We start from the raw sequence: 21,364 nt of genomic DNA on the forward strand, positions 1-21,364 counted from the left end.
ACAAGTTTCTCCACATTCTTGCCAGCATTTGGTACTGCATTGTTTTTCATTTTAACTCTTATAATAGGCGTGTAAAGTGTTATCTCATTTTCCTACTGACTGGTACTGCTGACTATCTTTTCAGGTGCTTATGTGCCATCATGGGTGAAATGTTTCCATGTGTCTTGTCCATTTTCTGTATAGATTGTATTTTGACTTAAATTTGTTTTTAGTTTTTTTTTTTTAGAGAAGAAACAGTTATTAAAGGGGGAGGGATAAATTAGAGGAGTTTGGGATTAGTAGGTCCACACTACTATATATAAATATAACAGATAACAAGGCCCTGTGTATAGCACAGGGAACTAAATTCAATATCGTGTCATAAACTATGATGGAAAAGAACCTAAAAAGAGTAATATATACAGATACACACACACAGACTGAACCACTCAGCATTGTAAATCAACCATATTTCAATAGAAACTTTTAAACGGGAGGATAATTGCTTTACAGCGCTGGGTTGGTCTCTGCCATGCAACGTAAATCAGCCGTGAGAACACATATGTCCCCTCCACGCCCCCATCCCACCCCTCTGGGTCATCACAGAGCCCGGAGCTGAGCTCCCGGTGCTATCCCGCAGCTTCCCCCAGCTAGCTATTTACACACGGAAGTGTATATACATCAACACGACTCTCGATTTGTCCTTCCTCTGCTGTGTCCGCAAGTCTGTTCTCTATGTCTGTGTCTCTATTCCTGCCCTACAAATAGCTTCATCAGTACCTGTTCGCTAGATCCCATATGTATGCGTTAATATCTGATATTGTTTTTCTCTGACTTCACTCTGCATAACAGGCTCTAGTTTCATCCACTGTTAAATTTTGAGAGCTGTTTATGTATTCTAGATATGGGTCCTTTGTCAGCTATGTGGTTTGCAAGTATTTTCTCCCAGGGCTTTGTTCTTCCATTCTTTTGACAAGAAACAGCAAATAATTTTGATAAAGTCCGATTTACTGGTTTTTTTTTCTCGTTTATGAATCAGGCTTCTGCTGTCATGTCTAACAACTCTTCACTAAACCATACCTCTTGTCTTTCAGAGGTACATGTCAGCCTACAGATGCAGTGAATTTAACAGCTATGAGATGCTTTTAGATTTTTAATATTCCTATTCAAGTTTGGGCAGATTGTATTTTTCTGGGAAATACTTTGTTTTGAAATTTATCAGCAAATTTGAGTCACCTTTTGAAACCTGTAGTTTTGACTCCTTGTTCCTAGTACTGTTTATTTGTGCGTCTCTTTTTTTCTCTCTTGAACCATTCTATTGTTCATTTCTTCCTAGTTCATTAATTTCCTTCTGCTTTCCTTGGTTTGCACCAGGGATCAGCCATCATTTTCTGTAAAGAGCCAGACAGTAAATATTTTAGGCTTGGTGGCTGGAGAGTCTTGGTCACAAATACTCTGCATCATGGCACAAAAGTAGCCACAAACAGCATGTGAATGAATGTGCGTGACCATGTCCCTTAGCACTAATGGACAACTCACGAATGACATTTTCAGGCAGTTCAGTGCTGGAAGTGTTCCATCTTAAATATCACCTGAATGGGGCATAGAATATAAGTTGACAATGATTTTCTCTTAATGCTGTAAAGACTTACTCCACCATCTTCTGTCATTGCTGGTTAAGAGAATGGTTATTTGTTCCTTGAAAAATCACCTCTTTTCCATTCGTTTTGGTGGCTTTGAGGCCCTCTGCTTGGGTTTTCCACAGCTCCATTCTGATGTGTCACGGTAGAAGTTTGTTTATCATGTTTGGTACACACCGTGCTTTTTTGTGGGGGGTGGGCGCACCACACAGCATGTGGGGTCTTAGTCCCCTGACCAGGGACCAAATCCCCGCGCCCTGCATTGGAAGCTCGGAGTCCTAACCACTGGACTGCCAGGGGAGTCTCACTGCGCTTCTTGGATCTGAGAACTTTCTCATTCTAAAATTCTCACTTCATCTTCCTCCTCTCCCATTTTCCAGTTAATTTTCTCTTTTGCTATTAACAACTTACTGACCAGAGACGAATTAATACATTTTTGTTACCTAAATGTTATAAAATGCTATAGAATATTGACACCTATCAATATTCACTTACATAACAAATTGCCAGCCCCAGGCATTGGTTTCTGGAAAAATCACCTGGATCAATAATGCGTTGTCTTAAATTTCTGTGAATATTTTTTCATTTCTAGAAATCAGTTCTGGAATTGTGCTTATCTTTGATAATCTTTAATTGCAGCATCCAAAAGCCTTGGAGAAGGACTTTCTCCTTGACCAGACTCTACTCAGGCTCCTTAGAACTCTTCTCAACTAGCTCCTGACTTTTGGGCTTCCATGGTCACGTCTTCATTGTCCAGTTTTAGCAGGTCAGTACCTTTATCAGAGTCCTCCAGAGTTGATCACCTTGACCTCTGCAACCGGGTGATGTCTGATCTCCCTAGCCTGCCTTCAGCAACAGTTCTGTTAGGTCAGCTTAGCCAGAATCTCCCCGACCCCTCATCTTTCCTTTTAGTAACCTTCCATCCAGTGGCCCCCTCTCCCCCCTGCTCCTCGTTAAGAGATGAGCCCAGTCGTTCTGCCCCTACTTCAGTGGTCTGCACATCTACAGCCCCCCAGTAAAGCCTGCCTAGCTGTTCTTTCACGAGTGACAGGAACACTTGCTCCATTATCAGGGATCCACTGCCATTGTTTGTTGCAGTCGCTGACATCCGTGTCTGGGTAGTGGGACATGAGCCGTGGGAATCACGCATGACTTTGGTGGCAGGTGTGCCCAAGCGTTCCCAGATCTTGTAGGGTGTGCACATTCACATTCTCTAAGGGCAGGCCTGTGGCTCTAATTATCAGCAACTGCCTGACCTCCCCAAACTCTCGTCTCCTGCACCAGAGGTCAGCAGGCTCGCTAGACCTGGAGTGAAGTGTGGGGGAGTTTGGGGCCTCTTTTTCTCTTTCTTAGTAACTTTCTTGATAACTCCTGGGACTTCCCTGGTCAGGGAGCTAGATCCCACATGTCACAACAAAGACCTGGCCCAGCCAAATAAAAAAATGTTTTTTAAAAGTGCTCCTTTGCACGTAACTTTGCTTTGCCTCTTAGCTCACTGTACAACAACTGAGTGTGTGTCCTCTTGGCAGAAGCAAAGAGAAAGGAATGGGTTTTCCCTCCTGGATGGAAGCAGGGGGTCAGAGTGCTTGCTGGCACGGCCACTCACCGCATTGTGGAGGGGGATCCACGGGCACGAAGCCCCTGGCACACAGGTGGACATAGGCGGCGGCCAGGGTGCAGGCAGGCTGGTGCTCCTGGGTGCCACAGGTGTCCCGGATGCACAGGCTGAGGAAGGGTGTTGGGTCCACCTGAAATCCGGCCCCCAGAGTCAGTGTCCCTGCCCACCGTGCCCCGGGGAGTAGCACAGAGGAGGGGCGAGGGCCTCCTCTGTCCCGTGGTCCACCCGCTGCGTGGCCTCCGTGGCCGCACACTCACCACTCCGAAGCAGCTCGCCAGGCTGGAGTGGGGGTCGTGGAAGAAGGCCCGGCAGGTGGGGCTCTGTTCCAGGCACACCGGCCGAGTCTTCTCCACGGCTCTGCAGTCACCAGCCAGCTGCGGGCGTGAACCCAAGACTCAGGCCTCCTGCCTGGACCTCTGTCTCCTGGGCAGCTCCACTGAGTGCCCCAGCCGCAGGGGGGGCCACCACCCCATCGGCCTAGGATGGAGAACCTCTGGAGCCCCAGAGATGAGGTCCCCGCGCTGCTCAGGTGCACGGCCAATCCACACGGATGGTTCCCTCTCCACCCCCAGCCATGGCATCCTAGTGATGACGCCCAGGCCCGCGGAAGGGCGGGCTGGCCCGCGGCTTACCTGCCAGGCCTGGGTGAACTCCTCCAGGCTGCTGGCCAGCGTGCCATCCGGCAGCATCAGCTCATTGCTGGCCTCGTTGTCATTGGTGCCCAGAAGGCCGGCGGACAGGCCTGTGGGGCAGGGAAGGCAGGACGGGCTGTGAGAGCCCGCTGGCCAGGGTCGGGGGCATGGCCAGACCCTGCATCCTCCAAGGCTGACCTCCCTGAACACCAGCCCTGGCTCTGAATCTTCTCTCCAGAGGGAGAGGAGAATAAGGACTGTGAGGGAAGCGTTTTTTTCCCCTCCTGGGACCTTCCCTGTCCACTGGCCCTTCCCGAGTGGCCGGGATGCAAGCTCTTCATAGGTGTTCCTGGCACAGCCCAACCTGGTCAAGGGAAGGGTCACAGTCCTGGGCTCAAATCCTGGTGCTGCTGCTCATGGCTGGGGACATAGGGGTGAGTAAGTTAAAGTGGGTCACCTGTCCCAGGGGACAACAGTGAGGGAATCAAAGGAGAAGGAGCTGACCATGCATCATAGCTCCTAAAACAGGGCAGCGGTCAACCAGCCGGCTGCATCCAGAGTTGTACACCCCCTGGTTCGATCCCTGGGTCAGGAAGATCCCCCCTGGAGGAAGGCATGGCAACCCACTCCAGTATTCTTGCCTGGAGAATCGCATGGACAGAGGAGCCTGGTGGGCTACAGTCCGTAGGGTCGCAGAGTCGGACACGACTGAAGTGACCTAGCACGCTCACGCTCCCTGAGGCAGGGGCTGTCCCAGCACTGGACATGATCAAAGCTGGCAGAGATGGGCTTTGAGCCTCTTCCAGTTCTGGGCTGTTCTGATATCCGCTCAGGCTGTGAACCCCAAGGACCAGCAGAGGCCCAGGAGCATCCCTGGGCCTCCCACCCTCATCCTCCCAAGGACACAGAGTAACTGCCCACTGGGATCTGTCCATCTCAGCCCCGGAAGCTGACTGCACTAACGTGGAGGCTGCCAGCGGGGGCCCAGACCCACCATGCTGCCAGACGCTGAGAGTCAGCCCGCAGAGGCTGGCACGGACGTCACAGGTGATGGAGACGCCGTCCTCACTGGTCAGCTCAATCCTCGGGTCGTCCTTCCCAGTCTTGGTGGGAGGCAGGTCCCCGTCCAGACAGCTCTCCCCGGGCAGGGAGCTGCTGTACAGTCTGTAGGTCTGTGGGCCAGACAGGGGCTAGGACAGGCTCCACAGGGCGCACGTGTGTGGACACGGCCGGAGGCAGGAAAAGTGTCCGGGCAACCTCCCCACCCCGCTTGCACAGGCTCACCTTCAGGCTGGGGTAGAGGGCAAGGATGGTGTGGTTCAGCCCCACGGTCAGCGACGTGAGCCCCGAGCCCGCCCGGTTTAGCGTCAGCGAGAAGGTGTCATGAGCAAAGTCCTGGGCCAGCAGCAGGCTGCCACAGCGGTCACCAATGCCCCACACCCGGCCGTCAAAGGTCACCACGTACCTGGCCCCAGCCACCACGGCGTGGTCTGGGGAGAAGAAGCCAGAGGCAGGGTGAGTGGGGCGGCCCTGAGCCCACAGGGCAGCCCACGGTATCCAGGGCCTGCTCCTTGGCTGGTGTCCTCAGGGGCAGCCCACCTGGGGGGCAGGGTCTGTCTCCAGGAACCCCAGCTTCAAGACACCTTGAGCTCGAGAGACGCCCCGAGGTGAACGGTGTACAGCCAAGTCAGCAACAAGAAGGAACCGAGTGGTGATGCACGTTTCAACCCCGAGGACCCTTGGAAACTCCGAGTGAGGAGCCTGGTCACGTGTTACACGATTCCTTTCATACACAGTTTGTAATTGGCAAATCCCCAAAGACAGAAAGTGGACTGGGGTGTAGCTGAGGGGTGGGGACAGAGAGCTAAGGGATGCAGGGTGTCTTTTTGGGGTGAGGAAGTTTCTGTAGTTGACCATGTTGATGGATGCACACTGGCCACTGAATCGGAGACTTTAAATGGACAACCGGCAGCCTCCCAAGGCGACAGAAATACACAGAAACAAATGGGACCTAACTAAACTTACAAGCTTTTACACAGCCAAGGAAACCATAAACAAAATGAAAAGACAACCTACAGAATGGGAGAAAATGTTTGCAAATGATGTGACCAACCAGGGCTTAATTTCCAAAATATAAAACAGTTCATACAACTCAATATAAAAAAAAACACCAAACCCAATGAAAAAATGCACAGAAGACCTAAATAAACATGTCTCTAAAGAAGAAATAGCCAACAGGCACGTGAAAAGATGCGCAACATTATTAATAATTCAAGAAATGCAAATCAAAACTACAATGAAATACCATCTCACACCGGTCAGAATGGCTATCATGAAAAACTACCAATAACTGAACTAACCACATCATTTTATTTATAAAGATGAATACAAATGGTATTTTCCCATTTGTCTCTCATTTCTTGTCACCCTTGACGGAAGGTTAGAAGTTGTTGAATTGTACCCACGGTTCAAAAAAGACCTGAGTAGCAGGTGCATTGTAACCTCACTGAAGCTACGGCAAAGAGACACGCTCACTATTTAAACAAAAAAAAGTACAAAGGCTCGGTCCCACAGGAGGGAGGTGCCACTTGGGCCAGCCCTGCCCTCTTCACAGTGAGCAGAAGGCGGCCCGAGAGAGGGCGGTTCTGACCTACCGGGCCAGCAGGGGCTTGGGTAGGGAGCAGATAAGGGAAGCCCCGTCTGTTGAACACACACCCGGGCCAGCCCACGATGGCCTCACGAGGGGGGTCCCTCCGTCAGGTGTCAGAGCTGAAGGTCACACACGTGGAACCCGGGGACCAGGCTGTTTCCGGTTGCCCCGCTGCCTGCCAGACAAGTACCCCTGACTCCGGCGGCTCCCACCTGTCCTCACCTGTGCGATCAGAAGACCCCCCAGGCTACACACCACTCCTTGCCAAGCCCTGCCCACCGACTTGAGACCCTCCGGGACGCCAAAGGCACACGCCCGTTACTTCCCAAGTGAGCCACGTTGCCCCTCCGGGTGGCGGAGAGGTGAGACGGCTCGCCCGTGTACACTCGGAGGAGAGAACGCAAACTCCCAGGCGGTCCCGGCCCCTGGAGCTGTGTCTGCTCCAGGCCCTGCCTCCAAGTCTCGCCTGACAGTCTGGACTCGATTAGTGGCCTTCTGGCTGCAACTGGAGGTCTGTTTTATGCTTTCCCTGCAGAGTCCACCCCGGAGAGAGCTGGCCTGGTCCTCAGCCACTCGCCATGCCTCCATGCTGGGCTTCAGGCTCAGGCTGTGACTTTCTGGACAAATGCCTTGGATCCACAGCCCAGCCCTAGTCCTGTGTGGCCCTGGGAAGCCCAGTGGCCTCGGCACTCAGCCTGGGAGTAGATGGGCCCAGAACCGTGATGCTAGGGCGTCCCTGTACTAGCAAGGGACGGTCCCACTGTCCATCTGCCCCTGCCAGGTCACGCCGCTGCATCCCAAAGGGCAGAGGGGCTCCCAGAGAGGAGGGGCGCAGGACTTACATCCAGAGGGGGCCCCCAGCAGGCCGCGTTTGAGCCGGTGGTACTCGGCCAGCACGCTGGTCCCGTAGAGCGCTCGGAGCGGCCGCAGCAGCAGCTCTTCCACCAGGTGGCTGGTCACGCGGGCCACATCCAGGGGCTCGTCCCCTGCCGGCAGCATCGGCAGCGTCACCACCACCGAGCGGTCCCTGGAGGGAGCACGGAGGAGCTGGGAGACCCTGGCACGAAGGCCTCCTGACCCTTCCCAAAGTGCTTGGTGGCCCAGGCCTCAGAAAGTCAGCTGGCCTTGGTGGGGTGTCCGGAGAGCAACTCAAACTCAACAGGCCAGAAAGGAGCCCCATATCACCCACTCCCAGCACAGCAAGCGGAACAACAGCCCCAAAGACGCCCAAGCCACTGAAAGGCTACATCCCCGTAGGTGGCCAAAGGGACTTTGTAGGTGTGACCACACCAAATATTCTGAGACAGGTTAAACAGTGGAATCACAGTGGACCTTGTAAGAGGCAGGAGGGTCAGAGGAAAGATATAAGGACCGAGGTAAAAGGGGAGGAGATGCCACACTGCTGGCTGTAAAGATGGAGGAGGGGCCACGAGCCAAGGAAAGGTGGCCAGTAGAAGCTGGAAAAGGGAAGGGAAGAACCTGAAATTCATTTTGAAATTCTGACCTCTGGAATCACACGATAATGCATCTGTGTTGCATTAACCCACTGAACTTGTGGTAATTTGCTACAGCAGCCATAAGCAACTAAAAAATCTCTAAGCCGATCCCTGTACCCCAGTCACCCCCCCCTTACTCCACAGATGAACCCTCCACCCTTTCAGTCACCAAAGCCAAAACCCTTGGAGTCATCCCCGGCTCTTCTCTTCCACCACCTACCTCCAATCTGTCGGCCAGTCCTACAGGCTTGTTCAGAGTCTGACTGCCTCGCACAACTCTGTGGCTGCCATTGCACGGTGCAGCCACCTTCCCATCTTGCCTGGACCATTCTAAACTCGGCTCCCCACTTCTATCCCCCACTTCCTGACCCCCAGTCGTTATTCTCAACATGGGGCTAGAGGGATCTTATTAAATGACAGGTAGAGCATGTCCTTCCTCAGCTCACAAACCTCCTGTGTATTCCAGAACCCTGTTATGTCCCTAACTCCTCCGCCTTCCATTCCAGCTCCCCCTTGGCTTCCTTCATATTCCTCCAGCAGCTCACCTGGGGGTGAGTTCCCACCCCCAGGCCTTTGCATCAGCTTTGCCCTCCTCCCGGAACCCTCTTCCCATGACCACACCTGGCTCACTTCCTCGCCCTTCAAGCTGTTCAAGGCTCAAATGCTGCCTTCTCACTGAAGCCAACCATGGCCTCACTCTTTAAAATGCCCCCATTGGCGTCTTCCCTTGCAGTCCAGTGGTTAAGACTCTGTACTTCCACTGCAGGGGATGCAGGTTCCATCACTGGTTAGGAAACTCAGATCCTGCATGCTGTGCCACATGGCCAAATTAATTCATTAAAAGGTTAATGTTTTAAAAAAATACAATGCCCCATGTCCTTTTTTTTTTTCCTGTGACATTTAGATAACATACTAGCTCAGGGGCTTCCCAGGTGGCACTAATGGTAAAGAACTTGCCTGCAATGCAGGAGATATAAGAGACATGGGTTCAATCACTGGGTCAGGAAGATCCCCTGGAGAAGGGAATGGCAACCCACTCCAGTATTCTTGTCTGGAAATTCCATGGACCGAGGAGCCTGGTGGGCCACAGTCCATGGGGTCACAAAGAGTCGTACATGACTGAGGCAGCTTAGCACACATACTACCTCAAAGGTGGGTAGACTATGGTCCATGGCCAAATCCAGCCTCTGTCCTGTTTTTGGACAGCCTACAAGCTAAGAATGGCCTTGACACATTCAAAGAATTCTTAACAGAAACAAAAGACCAAGGCTACGTGAGGGGCCAGCTAGCTACAAAACCTGTACACATCACTCTCAGGCCGTTTACAGGAAGGCTTGCCGCCCCCGAGGGGCAGATAACCTAGTCACTGTCTCCCCAGGCAGCCAGGGGAGGGCCAGAACCTGTCCCACTCACTACTGCGTCGGCAGCACCTAAAACCCCACCTGCTCAGAGAGAGCACTTGTAAAATATCTGCAGAATGAAGAACAGACCTGTTTCCTGATCTGTAAAATGGGGATGAAAATGCCTCCATGGCAGGGCTGGCAGGGGAGCGGATGAGGTGGAGGGTGTGCCTGGCGTGGGGCAGGGCCTCGGAGGGGGGAGTCACCTGGCTGAGAAGCTGTACATGTCCAGCAGGGGTCTGCAGAGCCGCCTCAGTGCCCGTGAGAGCGCGGCGTCGGCCCAAGACAGCATCCGGTGGGCGGCCTGGACGGGGTGGGGGCCGCGAGAGCTGTCAGTGCCATTCCCACCCGCAAGGCTGCCTCCCGCCCCTGCGCCCAAACTCACCAGCTCCAGGGCGCCACCTGTGGCCTCCAGCGCTGCCCCGAGGGGCCTGGACCCCCAGGTGCCCGGCATCCCGGACACCCAGGCCTGCAGCTGCCGCAGGGCCGCCTCCGCCCGCTCCCGCCACACGTCGTCCAGGGGCCGCACCGTCACCTCCAGGTAGGCGTCCTTCAGCGTGGCCAGGGGCCCTGCAAAGGCAGCCACCGCCCACCGTGAGGCCTCCCGGGCCTGGCGGCAGGAGCAACACTGCTGGCCGCCTCCCAGGCCTATGCGGGGAAACCAGCCCACCTCTCCCAGACAAACTGGGCCCCCAGCAAGGAAATAGAGCCTGCAACCTGGAATGAGGTGGCGGCACTAGAGACTGTGGATGTCAACCCGGCAGGCCCGAGACTGCCCGTCTGCAAGGCCTGTTCACCAGGGTGGCCCCTGGCTGGATTCTGAGGGAGTCCTACCGTTCCCAGACCTGATGAGAGCGCCTCCTTGGGCCTGGGGTGCAGAGACAACACGCTGAACACCCCTTTTCCTTCTGTGAGTCTGGGACGTCGGTCTGTGCCAGGCAGGGGCTCCCACCTGACTGCCCGGCAATGAGAAGCCTGGGTGCGGGGCCTCTAACACGCTCCCTTGGGCACTTATGTCTGACATGTGCTGTCACAATCTGAAGCTGGGGGCGCTGAGGGCATCCTGTGTGCCCCCACTGGGGGACGAGTCTGGGAGCTCATGGGGGGGTCTCCCTGGAGCCTCCTCTACACCTGTCCCTCCGCGGCCTGGCTCTGTATGTTGGCTCTAAGGCTATAGGTGCAACTCCAAGCTGAGAGCTGAGTCCTAGTGAGTCATCCAGGCCAGGGTGGCCCTGGGATTCTGACTAGACGCACGGCAGGGGTGAGAGGACGCTGAACGGTCAGTCTGGCCCGAGCACCAGCCAGTCTCAGGATAGCCGCCCTGGTGCTGGGCAGGGTCCTGGGCTCCCCCACTGGGCCAGCTGTCAGCCCTGGTGCTCCCAGACCCTGAGAGGGGCTGGAGGGTCCCAGTGTCGCCAGGAGGGAGCTAGGGACAGCAGCCGTCACGACCGGCGTGCCCTCTCTGGTGCTTATCACAGAGCCAGAAACAGGCCCTGGAATCTATAGTAGTGGGCTTTGCAGAAATAAAGCTGTACGCACAAAAGAATTCAAAGAGAAACTGAAAAAACTCGGGCAGAGGTCCCAGAAAAAATAAAGCGGTGAGCACAAAGGATATGAGCTCAGAGACCTACAAGAATGGACACGGCTGGCTTCCCCGGTGGCTCAGTGGTTAAGAATCCCCCTGCAATGCAGGAGACACTGGTTCGGTCCTCAGTCCAGGAAGATCTCACACGCCGAGGAGCAACGAAGCCCATGCACCACAACTATTGAGCCTGGGAGCCGCAACTAGAGTCCATGTGCCACCAGCACTGAAGACCCCTCACCCCAGAGCCCGTGCTCCGCCACGAGAAGCCTGTGCACTGCAGCTAGAGAGCAGCCCCCCACCCCATTCGCTGCAACTAGAGAAAAGCCTGCCCCGCAACAAAGATCCAGCACAGCCCAAAACAACACTAAATCAATAGAATTCTTCTTTAAAAAATTCAGACACGGCTCCCCGAGTCTGAAGGGTGTAGGTCCATGAGAAATAAGGCAGAGGGCTCTCAAGGAAGTAGGGGTACAGTCCTGCTGGGAATCCGGTGGCCTTCCTGCTTGAACCACTGCCCCAGGCCAAGTGTGAGGGGTCAGGCGTGGATCGGGGGCATGGTCACACACACTACCCCCACCGCCCCTGCACTCACGTTCTAGCTCCTTCCGCAGCTGCTCCAGCCCCTCCTGCAGCCTCTCCAGGGAGAGTGGCATTTGGTGGGTGAGTGCCCGCCTGGCCGGGCTCAGGCCCCACAGCGCGGCCACTGCCTGGCTGCCGTCCCGCACGGCCCCCAGCCCCGCCTGGCACAGCCGCAGAAGCGGGCTGGCGAGGCTGTCCAGGGCGCCCGCTGGCTGCACCTGGGCCGGGGGGAATGGAGGCTGGATCAGTGTGAGGATCTGGGGCCACCTGTACCCCTCATGTCCTCAGAGGGGGCCCCAGACAGAGCAGAGCGGTGACCCCGCCCAGCCCCACGCTCCCTCCCTTCTCCAGTGATACCCCAAGTGCACTCGACCCACCAGGCGCTGGAACCTTCTCACATAGGCGTCCAAGCTGTGGATCCTCTCCTCCAGCCTGGCTTGCATCTGGGACCCGAGAGCAGCTACCCTGGACTGCGGACACAGAGGCACAGGCTGGCCCCCCGGGAACGCAGCAGGCAGAAAGCTCCCGATGCCAGCAGCAGGCCTGCGGACCCGTGTGCCACGCTACGGGCTGTCTGCCTCCGCTTTCCTTGGCTCCACTGGACTCTGGGAGCCTGGGCCTGTGGCCTCAGGGTGGGGCTCGGGCTGGGGTGGTAGGAATGGCAACCCGCGCCTCCAACCCCCCCCCCCCCGCCCAGTCATCTCACCTCCACATGGTCCAGCAGGGTCCCCTGGCAGCCGCGTGCAGCCAAGCGGAGGCTCTGGTTGGCAGCCTGCAGGGTCAGGCGAACCAGCGGCTGGACAGGCTGCCCTCGGTCCCGGAGCAGGGCCTCCACTTCCGCTGCCTGCCTGTGGGCACAGGCCCGCAGCAGCACGCTCTCCTCTTGCCTCCCTGGGGCCAGGAAGGGACCTGCTGTTGAGCCCAGGACTCATCCATCCGCCTCCCAGCTGCCCACTCCTCTGGCATTCCACAGCCTCCTATAGCTCCCCACTGCCCACAGGCAGAGTCTCAAAGGCTCTGGGGCTTGAGGGTCTCAAAATGAGTTGCCTACATCAACCTTCGGACCCCCCTTCTAGACCCAAAGCCTGGTTTCTTCCCCATCCCTACATCCACCTCTGATCCAGACCTTCCCCCAGCCTTTCCTGGCATCACCGTCAATCCATGTGGCCATGGAGAGCTCCTCTCCTCCTGGCTGGGGGTGGGGGGGGCCGTGAACCCTACCAGGGTTGCCTTTGACTTTTGAGCTCACAACGCCCCAATCTCTGACTTCTCGTGGACCAAGCTGAGCCCCACTGAGCCACACCCAGCGCCTCCACTCACCTTCCTCGTGGGCCACCGAGGCCTGGAAGCAGTTTGGGGCCCGAGACATTGACAGCCTCACTTTCTCATCCCCGTCAGCCACGCTTCCCTCCATCTGGACCAGGCTTCGAGAAGCCAAGGTGGAGACGCGGCCCAGGAGGCCAAGCCACTGAGCTTTGGGGCCACGGAGCTGGGGGAGAGGGGCAGAGGCCTGAGTGGGACCTGCCCCTGCCCTCTTCTGGCCCCAGACCTGGGGAGAGGTGGCTGGGGAGACTGAGGTTGAACCTTCTGGGGGAAAGGCAATGCCCACCCCACCCCATACCTTCAGAGCAAGCACTGGGTCCCCTCACCCGAGGACCCTGCCACAGGCCTCAGCTCATGCTCACTTGCTCACTCGTGTCCGACTCTCTGAGACCCCATGGACTTAGCCCACCAGGCTCCTCTGTCCATGGAATTCTCCAGGCAAGAATACTGGAGTGGGTTGCCATGCCCTCCTCCAGGGGATCTTCCCAACCCAGGGATCAAACCCGGGTCTCCCACATTGCAGGCAGATTCTTTATCATCTGAGCCAGCAGGGAAGCACAGGGCTCAGAGTCCCTACCGACTGCATAAATGCTTATTAAAATCCACATCCAGGGACCTAACTGCGCACGGACACGGCATCCAGATGGCTTAAGAATTCCTGATGCTCAGGCCTCACCCTAGAGATTCTGAACTAGCTGACTGGGGGAGGGGCTGGGCACTGGCATTTCAACATCCGCAGCACCTGGGTGTCTCCCCCTCCCAGCGAGCTTTTCCGTATCTGCAGGAGAACCACTACAAATGTCTCTGCAAGGTCAAGGAGACCTGGTGGGTGGCACCTGGCATTAAGGCCAGGCCACTGAACGTTCGTCCCAGCCCCTGGAGCCACCAGCCGAGAGGGGAGGGGACACAAGACAGGTGGTTGTTCAGTCACCAAATTGCGTCCCACTCTTCACAACCCCGTGGACGGCCAGTGGAACAAATGACTGGAACAACTCATAACATACCAATAAAATAATACCGAATGTGCGTGCTCAGTCATGTCTGACTCGCTCGCGACCCCACAGACTAGGCAGCCCTTCGGGCTCCTCCATCCATGGGATTGCCCAGGCGAGAATGCTGGAGTGGGTTGCCTTTTCCTTCTCCAGGGGATCTTCCCGACTCAGGGTGGGGCAGAGTCAGGAAAACCCTCAGTAGCCTAAAGGGAAGGAACCCTGAGGGAGACCCCACAGGAGAAGGGGAGGCTACAGGCTGGCTGAAATGCAGGTGTGGGCGAGGGGAGCCCGTCAGGCCTGAACTCAGCTGCTCTGTATTCTGGTCCAAATGCTGCATCTCCCAAGCTGTGCTGCCCGGAGTCACCGTGTTACCCTCTCTGGGCCTGCATGTCAAAATCTGTAAGATCAGATGTAGAATAGTGGTTCTCAAAATTTATCAGGAATCAGAATGCGTGTGTGCGTGTATGTTTGTGTGGATGTGTGCGGGAGGTGTGTTACGGGTTGAATTGTGTTCCTCAAAAAGATCTGATGGAATTCTAACCCTGGTGCCTGTGAATGTGGTGTCATTTGCATGTCTGTTCTTTGCAGATGAAATAAATTTGCAATGAAGTCATATAAGGACACCTAAATCCGATAACTGGTGTCCTTATAAGAAGGCCGGGGCTGGGTTGGGGGAGGGGGGGACTTCCCTGGTGGTCCAGTGGCTAAGACTCTAGGCTCTCAGTGCAGGAGGCCTGGGTTCAATTCCTGGTCAGAGAACTAGATCTCACATACCACAACTAAGACCCGGTACAGCCAAATAAATAAATAAATAAATAAATAAAATATTTTTTAAAAATACTGGAGGTGATTGCCATTTCCTTCTCCAGGGGTCCCGAGTTCAATCCCTGGTCAGGGAACAAGATCCCACATGCTGCAACTAAGACCCAGCACAGCCTAATCAATAAAAATAAATAGTAAAGAAAGAGAAGGCCACGTGCAGACGGAGGCAGAGACTGGGATAACGAAGCAACTCCTGGATTGCTGGCGGCCCCTAGCAGCTGGAAGAGACAAGGAAGGATTCTTTCCTGGGTCTTCTAGAGGGAGCATGGCCCTGCTCAGATCTTGATTTTAGCCTTCTAACCTCCAGAACTGTGAAAGAAGAAATCTCTATCGTGTTAAGGCACTGACTTGGTGGGTAATTTGTCAGCCCTAGGGATCCAATTCAGGGAGCTCGCAAAGCATGCAGTTTCAAGTCTCCTTCCAGCATATTTCTGAGTGGGTGGGAGGGGTGGCGCCCAGGAATTCCTAGAAGATTTCACAGTGCTCGGGCAGTGAGCCTGGTGGGGAGGTGGGGGAGCAGACATCTGCAGACCACACTTGGGGTGCTCCTCGTAGATGGCCTCCTGCATCTGAGCTCTGTCCTAGTCAGAGTGGCTGGGGCCCCAGCAGCTGGGGTAAGTGCCTGCCTCCCCTGAATTTTGTCCCTCTTCTCCATCAGGTTGGTGTGAACACCAAACCAGGCTGGGAAAGCCCTCCCCAGGCCATGGACCCCAAAATGGGGCAGAGAGCATGTGGGCAAGGGAGAGGCGGTCAAAACCAGCCACCCACAGGCTCGGGATGGAAGCAGAGGGACCACCCGCTCCCTGGCCACCCACTGCGGGGAGTCATGAACCTTGGGGCACTGGGATTACACATGCGGGGGTGGCTGGCGGCCTGGCGGGCCAACGGGGAAATGAGAGCCAGCCTTGGCAAGCCTTAGAAAGGAAAATGCTTTTGAAACCATCACAGCTCCTGGGCTTGGAAGCAGGGGCTGGGTGAGCTCCAGACACAGAACTGCCTCGTCCCACTCTGGACACTGGCAGGAAACGCCCATCTCATGAGCACTTCCTGTGTGTATGTGCGGTGCAAACTCTGTTTCTTTTTCTTCCCAACACTTCTGCAGAGGAGGTGGGATTTGTTCCCATTTGACAGAGGGGAATACTGAGGCTTGTAAAGGGAAAGTCACAAGGCCAACATCAGGGAGACACAGAGATAGGCATATGGCAGCACTGATGGGGCACCTACTCTATACCCATGCTGTGTGGGTGGAGAGGAGGGGTGCCCAGAACCCCACTGACCACCTTGTGAAATATATCTGACCCCTACTTACAGGTAAGGAAATGGGGCTCGGAGAGGTCCCTTTCCAAAACCATTTGGCCAGATGAGGGCAGAGTAGGTATTGAACCCTTTCTACCTCCCTGGGCTGCCAGGAAAGGGAGAGATAAGAGAAGACTGGGCCAATAAAAGCCAATAATAGCAGCTGGGATTTCCCAGGTGGTGCAGTGGTAAAGAATCCACCTGTCAATGCAAGAGACACAGGTTCAATCCCTGGGTCAGTAAGATCCCCTGGAGTAGGAAATGGCAACCCACTCCAGTATTCTTGTCTGGAAAATTCTATGGACAGAGGAGCCTGGTGAGCTACAGTCCATGGGGTCACAAAGAGTCAGACACAACTGAGTGAACAGACACACACAATAAAAGAAGCTAATACTTAGTGCTGGCTTTGTACCTGGCACCATTCTAAGCAGTATACACATTAACATATTTAATCCCTACAATATTAATCCCATGGGAGGTAGGATAGGTGCAATGATTATCCCCCACTTTACAGGTGAGGGTAAGAAGGCTTCCCTGGTGGCTCAGACGGTAAAGCATCTGTGTGCAGTGCAGGAGACCCAGGTTCAATCCCTGGGTTGGGAAGATCTCCTGGAGGATTCAAACTCAGGCAGTCCAGCCATTGCCTCTCGGTTACAGGAAGGGCTGGTGTTGGGACAGCAGAGGAGCTGTTCTGTCTCGGGTTGGGGGATGGGGGTGGGAGTAGGGGGGGTGGGCAGGCAGGTTCAGGGTTGCGGGGGGGCCGGTCCCACTACAAGGAAGCTCAGAGTCTCCCCACCCCCGCCCCGCCCCGCCGCGTGCCTGCTTGCAGTTCCAATCCTGGCCACTAGATGGCAGGGCTGCCCAGTCGGTGGTGGTCCACCGGCCAGACAGGGACAGACGGCCATCAGGGTATCTACCTCTGGGGCGGGCAGCCACCTTACCTCCAGCTCCCCGGAGTAGTCATGCGTCCGGGGCCTGCTGTGGTTGCGGAGCATCAGGCTGAGGTGCAGGCCGTGCTCTGGGTCTGGGGCGAGGCCCAGCTGGCACCTGGAGTGTAGCAGGAGCTCACCGCTGCCCAGGGTGTGCTCCCCGGAGACCGCGAGGGCCTGGAACGAGGAGGCGGGGGGTCAGTGGTCAGGGAAGCGCGGGGTCACAGCTTCCTCTCGCGAGGCCCTGGTCCAGGCGCCAGCCCCTCACGCCAGGAGTCACAATAGCATATCCCAGCCTCCACTCCTGCCCCAGCCTATAGCCCCTCCTCCATTTTACCTTTAAAAAAAATGCAAATCAGACACTGTCCCCCTGCTCAAAGCCTCTGTCTTCCCATTGCACTTGGAGGAGAAGCTGCTCTCCTTGGCAGGTCCTGTGGGTCTGCATTATCTTCCTAACCTCACCTCCTTGCTCTCTCTGTAGAAGCCGCCCTCTGTTCCTCAAACATCTACAAGCATGCTCCGGCCACAGGGCCTTTGCATTGGCTGTTCTCACCGCACTCAGCATTCGTCCTCTCTCCCTGTTTCATTCTTTCATGGCATTCACCACTCCTGTCTTGGTTATCTTCTTCTACTCACTGGACTCTTTGGGAAGGCGGGCACCTGGTCTGTCCCTTTCACCATCCTTGTCCCTGCACCTAGAACAGAGCCTGGCATAAGTAAGACCCACAAATGCTCTCTGAATGGATGGACAGATTGGGGGCTGGCAAACTTCAGCTGATGGGTCAAATCTGGCTCATCACCTGTTCTTGTAAATACGTTTTTATTGGGACTGGCCAAACCCCTTCATTTATATGTCCTCCACGGGGGCCTTCACGGCAGAATGGCAGACTTGAGTGGCTGAAACAGAGCCCATGTGGTCTGCAAGACTGAAAATATTTACTGTGACTTCCCTGGCTGCTCAGTGGTTAAGAATCTGCCTGCCAACGCAGGGGACACGGGCTCAGTCCCTGGTCCGGGAAGATCTCACTTGCCACAGAGAAACTAAACCTGGGAGCTGCAGCTACTGAAGCCCAGGTGCCTAGAGCCCATGCTCTGCAACAGGAGAAGCCACCGCAGTAAGAAACCCGGAACTGCACCTAGACAGTGGCCCCTGCTCGCTGCAGCTAGAGGAAGAAGCCCTCACACAGCAACTGAGACCCAACACAAACAAAACTACATACATAAAGTTTTTTAAATAAATAAAATATTTACTATCCGACCCTTTGCAGGAAATGTTTGTGGCCCCTGGGATTGTTAGAGAGATGAGAAGGTGTGGGGAATGGGAAAGGGGAAGGATGGATGGATGGATGGATGGATGGATGGATGGATGGAAGGGAGGGAGGTTGGAAGACAGGGAGGCAGGTAGGATGAAGGAATGGATGGATGGATGGGAGGATGGGTTGGAGGGTAGGTAGATGAATGGATGGCTGGCTGGATGGCTGGCTGGAAAGATGGGTTAAAGGTGGGTGGAGGAAGGCAGGAAAGACCAATCAACTAGCTAACAAACTCAGGGGAATGTTGGGGGAACAGGGGTCCCAACCCCTCCCCCTAACAATAATGAAAACAGCAGCTTGGTTTACATGTTGAGCACTTTCCTTGTGCCACATCTTAAATCTCCCCATCACCCCACGTGCTGGAACCAACCACATCTCCCACCCCTCAGATGAAACACCAGAGGCTCAGAGAGGAGAGAGTCCTGCCCAGGGCCGCCTGAAGGCCCTGCAGACCCATGATGACTGCATCCGGCTCCCTCACTCACACCCCTGCCCTGGGCGGGCACTCTCCTCTGTCTTCACCGCCGGGTCCCTGGGTCCTTCCCGGGGACAGACTTACCCTGGGCAGGTGGCAGAGCCCCAGCTGCAGTGAGTGGCGCAGCCAGTGGGCATGGTCGGTCTCCACGTCTCCCTGGAAGCTCTGCGTGGGGCAGGGGGCCCCGAGGACGTGCTCCAGCATGGCCTCTGCATGAATCTTGTCTGGGAGGGATGGCTGGCGCCTCTGGAAGGAAGGAAGCATCTTGGGATGGGGGCTCATCCCATAAGAGAGAAGGAGACCCTCACAAGAGGAGAGGAGGTGCCAGGAACCTCATCAGAGCCCCAGGCAGCCCCAGAGCGGGCATTTACACTCCAGGCAGGACCTCTGTTGGGAGACTGAGGGGCTGTGGGCCTAAGGAAACCCATAAGGGACAAGGGCACTTTCAGGCCAGCTGCCCTCATCTCTCCATGGCCCAGCCCCTGCCCCTGGCTCTGCAGAGCAGCACTCAGCCCATCAGGAGCCTCAGGCAGATGGTGACGCTGGGGAGACCTTGATCCTGACACCTCTGGGAACCTGAGCTCCCCACCTGCCCCCACCCCTCCCCACTGGGCTCACCCACTCCTTGGTCCACTCTCCGAGTGCCCACCTCATGCTGGGCACCTTGCTTTCCTGACCTCCCAGCACTCTCATGACATTACAGGATGATTGTACCCATTTCACAGATGAGAAAACCAAGGTTTGCAATGGAGAAATGAATTGCCCAAGGCCCCCCAGCACAATGAGCACTTACACCCAGGACCCTATGACCCCAGAGTCAGGCACTTTCTGCAGCTGGTGGGGCCACCCAGCTTCCCAGGCCTCACCTCATACGTCAGGTTCTGCTGTACCCGGCGTCCGTCCCAGGACAGATCCAGCCACTCGCTGAACACAGCTGGGGTCTGCGTTAAGGCCCCACAGGCCCTGAGGGCACCCAGGCCCCAGGTATCCTGGAGCTGAGGCAGAAGAGGGTGGCAGGTGTGACTGGGGCGCAGAACAGGGCCCGGGGTTTGGGGGCACCTGGCGCCGGGTCGGGAGGGCAGGCAGTACATACCTGCCCAGGGGAGGCGGCCACACAGCCGTCCCAGGAGGTGCTCTGCGCTGAGGACCTGTTGGCCCAGGTGAGCTGCAAGGCCAGCGGCTGCCCTCCATTCCAGGCAAGCTGTACCTGCGTGGAGACGCGGCCAGCAGCAGGTGGACGGGAGCAGGGGACGGAGGAGAGGCTGAGGTCCCCCCGTCTGTGTGTAGGGGTGGGGAGGTAAGAGGGAGGGAGGGGTGCAGAGCCTGGATGGGGGGGGAAGGTGGAGAAGCTGGTGGGCCCCCACCCACCCCTGTAGGGGATGGAGGGGGCAGGCAGGAGTAGAGGCACTGACTTCTCTTCCGGCTCATGCCTGTAAGAGCGCAGAGCCACGCCCAGACTGGAGACCAGAAGTGTTTACAGGGTGGAAAAATCCCCATTCTCAACACCCAGACTCATCATTTCCCAAGACAGTGAAATCTGAGCCCCTCACTGGGGCCTGTGGGTTGAAGCCCTAATCCCCAGTGTGACAAGATCAGGAGGTGTTGGGAAGTGATTAGGGTTATATGGGGTGGAGTGGGGGTTCATGATGCGATCTGTGCTCTGTAAGAAGGACCCCACAGGGCTCTCTCCCCAGCATGTGAGGACACGGGGAGAAGGCCTCAGACCAAGAAGAGAGCCAGAACCTGGCCATGCTGGCCCCTTGATCTTGGACTTCTAGCCTCTAGTCTGTGGTCTAAGCCACGCAACCTGTAGTATTTTGCTATGGCAGCCCTGAGCTAAGACAAGTGGTCTGCCCCCTCACTGGCCCCCACCCCATCATTTCCTCTGTGCTGGTCTTAACTGCCTCTGGCCCCTCCTGAAGCTCCCAGCCTGTTCCCACCTCAGGGCCTTTGCACTTGCTGCTCCTCCAGCTTGTCCCGAATCCTCTTCATCCACAGGTCCTCAGCTGACAAGCCACCTCCTCCATGAAGCCCTCTCTGACCACCCCATCTAAAGTCCCCTCCCCACCCGGACTCCAATGATTCTCTTAGTACCGGCTTTACTTTCTTTATAGGGCTTATCACAACTCTTAATTTTTTATTCATTCATTCTCTTGAGTTTTGGTCTTTTTGCCTGGCACACACTGGCCTACTGTCTCCCATTTCACAGAAAAAAAAAGAAAAACAAAAAAGGTGAGGCTTAGAGAGGTGCTGAAGACTGCCCAAAGCCTCCCAGTCAGATGCAGATTCTAAGCTACCCTATGTGAACCCCTGCAGTGATCAGCTAAACAAACCAGCGCATCAGTGATGAACCAGACATGCTCATGAACTGCTCCTCCCACTAAACTGTGAGCTTTATCAACGCAGGGACTACGCCTGCATCTCAACACTACCTGGCACACAGTAGGTGCTTAATACAGTCCCGATGAAGGAATGAATGCGAAGGCCCCCTTGAGGTTCCAAGCTTCAGGACACTGTGATTCCAGAGACGTCCTTGTCTCTGATGAACAAACAAGATCCTCCTCCCCCCACACGTGGTCCCAGATGTCCCACCCGTGGCCTCAGCCATGCGGCTCACCCACCCCCAAGGGCTGTC

At 55.8% G+C, this 21,364-nt stretch overlaps 1 protein-coding gene across 1 annotated transcript in view; it reads right to left on the reverse strand.

Annotated features, from left to right (window-relative positions):
- LOC110129295 (uncharacterized) overlaps nt 1–21,364 on the reverse strand; it is a 153,298-nt gene that overhangs the window by 8,874 nt on the left and 123,060 nt on the right. The window contains exons 53-68 of the mRNA XM_070461127.1: nt 19,823–19,936; nt 19,596–19,724; nt 18,814–18,975; nt 16,954–17,118; nt 12,900–13,068; nt 12,286–12,470; nt 11,957–12,049; nt 11,593–11,797; nt 9,801–9,985; nt 9,622–9,719; nt 7,362–7,546; nt 5,154–5,359; nt 4,864–5,041; nt 3,870–3,979; nt 3,495–3,611; nt 3,226–3,367 (exon numbers count right to left, since the gene is read on the reverse strand). Of these exons, the coding sequence (XP_070317228.1) occupies nt 3,226–3,367; nt 3,495–3,611; nt 3,870–3,979; nt 4,864–5,041; nt 5,154–5,359; nt 7,362–7,546; nt 9,622–9,719; nt 9,801–9,985; nt 11,593–11,797; nt 11,957–12,049; nt 12,286–12,470; nt 12,900–13,068; nt 16,954–17,118; nt 18,814–18,975; nt 19,596–19,724; nt 19,823–19,936 (2,443 nt within the window). The remainder of the gene's footprint in view (nt 1–3,225; nt 3,368–3,494; nt 3,612–3,869; nt 3,980–4,863; nt 5,042–5,153; nt 5,360–7,361; nt 7,547–9,621; nt 9,720–9,800; nt 9,986–11,592; nt 11,798–11,956; nt 12,050–12,285; nt 12,471–12,899; nt 13,069–16,953; nt 17,119–18,813; nt 18,976–19,595; nt 19,725–19,822; nt 19,937–21,364) is intronic.

The sequence above is a fragment of the Odocoileus virginianus genome, chromosome 33 (genome assembly GCF_023699985.2).
Source record: "Odocoileus virginianus isolate 20LAN1187 ecotype Illinois chromosome 33, Ovbor_1.2, whole genome shotgun sequence".
NCBI classification, from domain to species: Eukaryota; Metazoa; Chordata; class Mammalia; order Artiodactyla; family Cervidae; genus Odocoileus; species Odocoileus virginianus.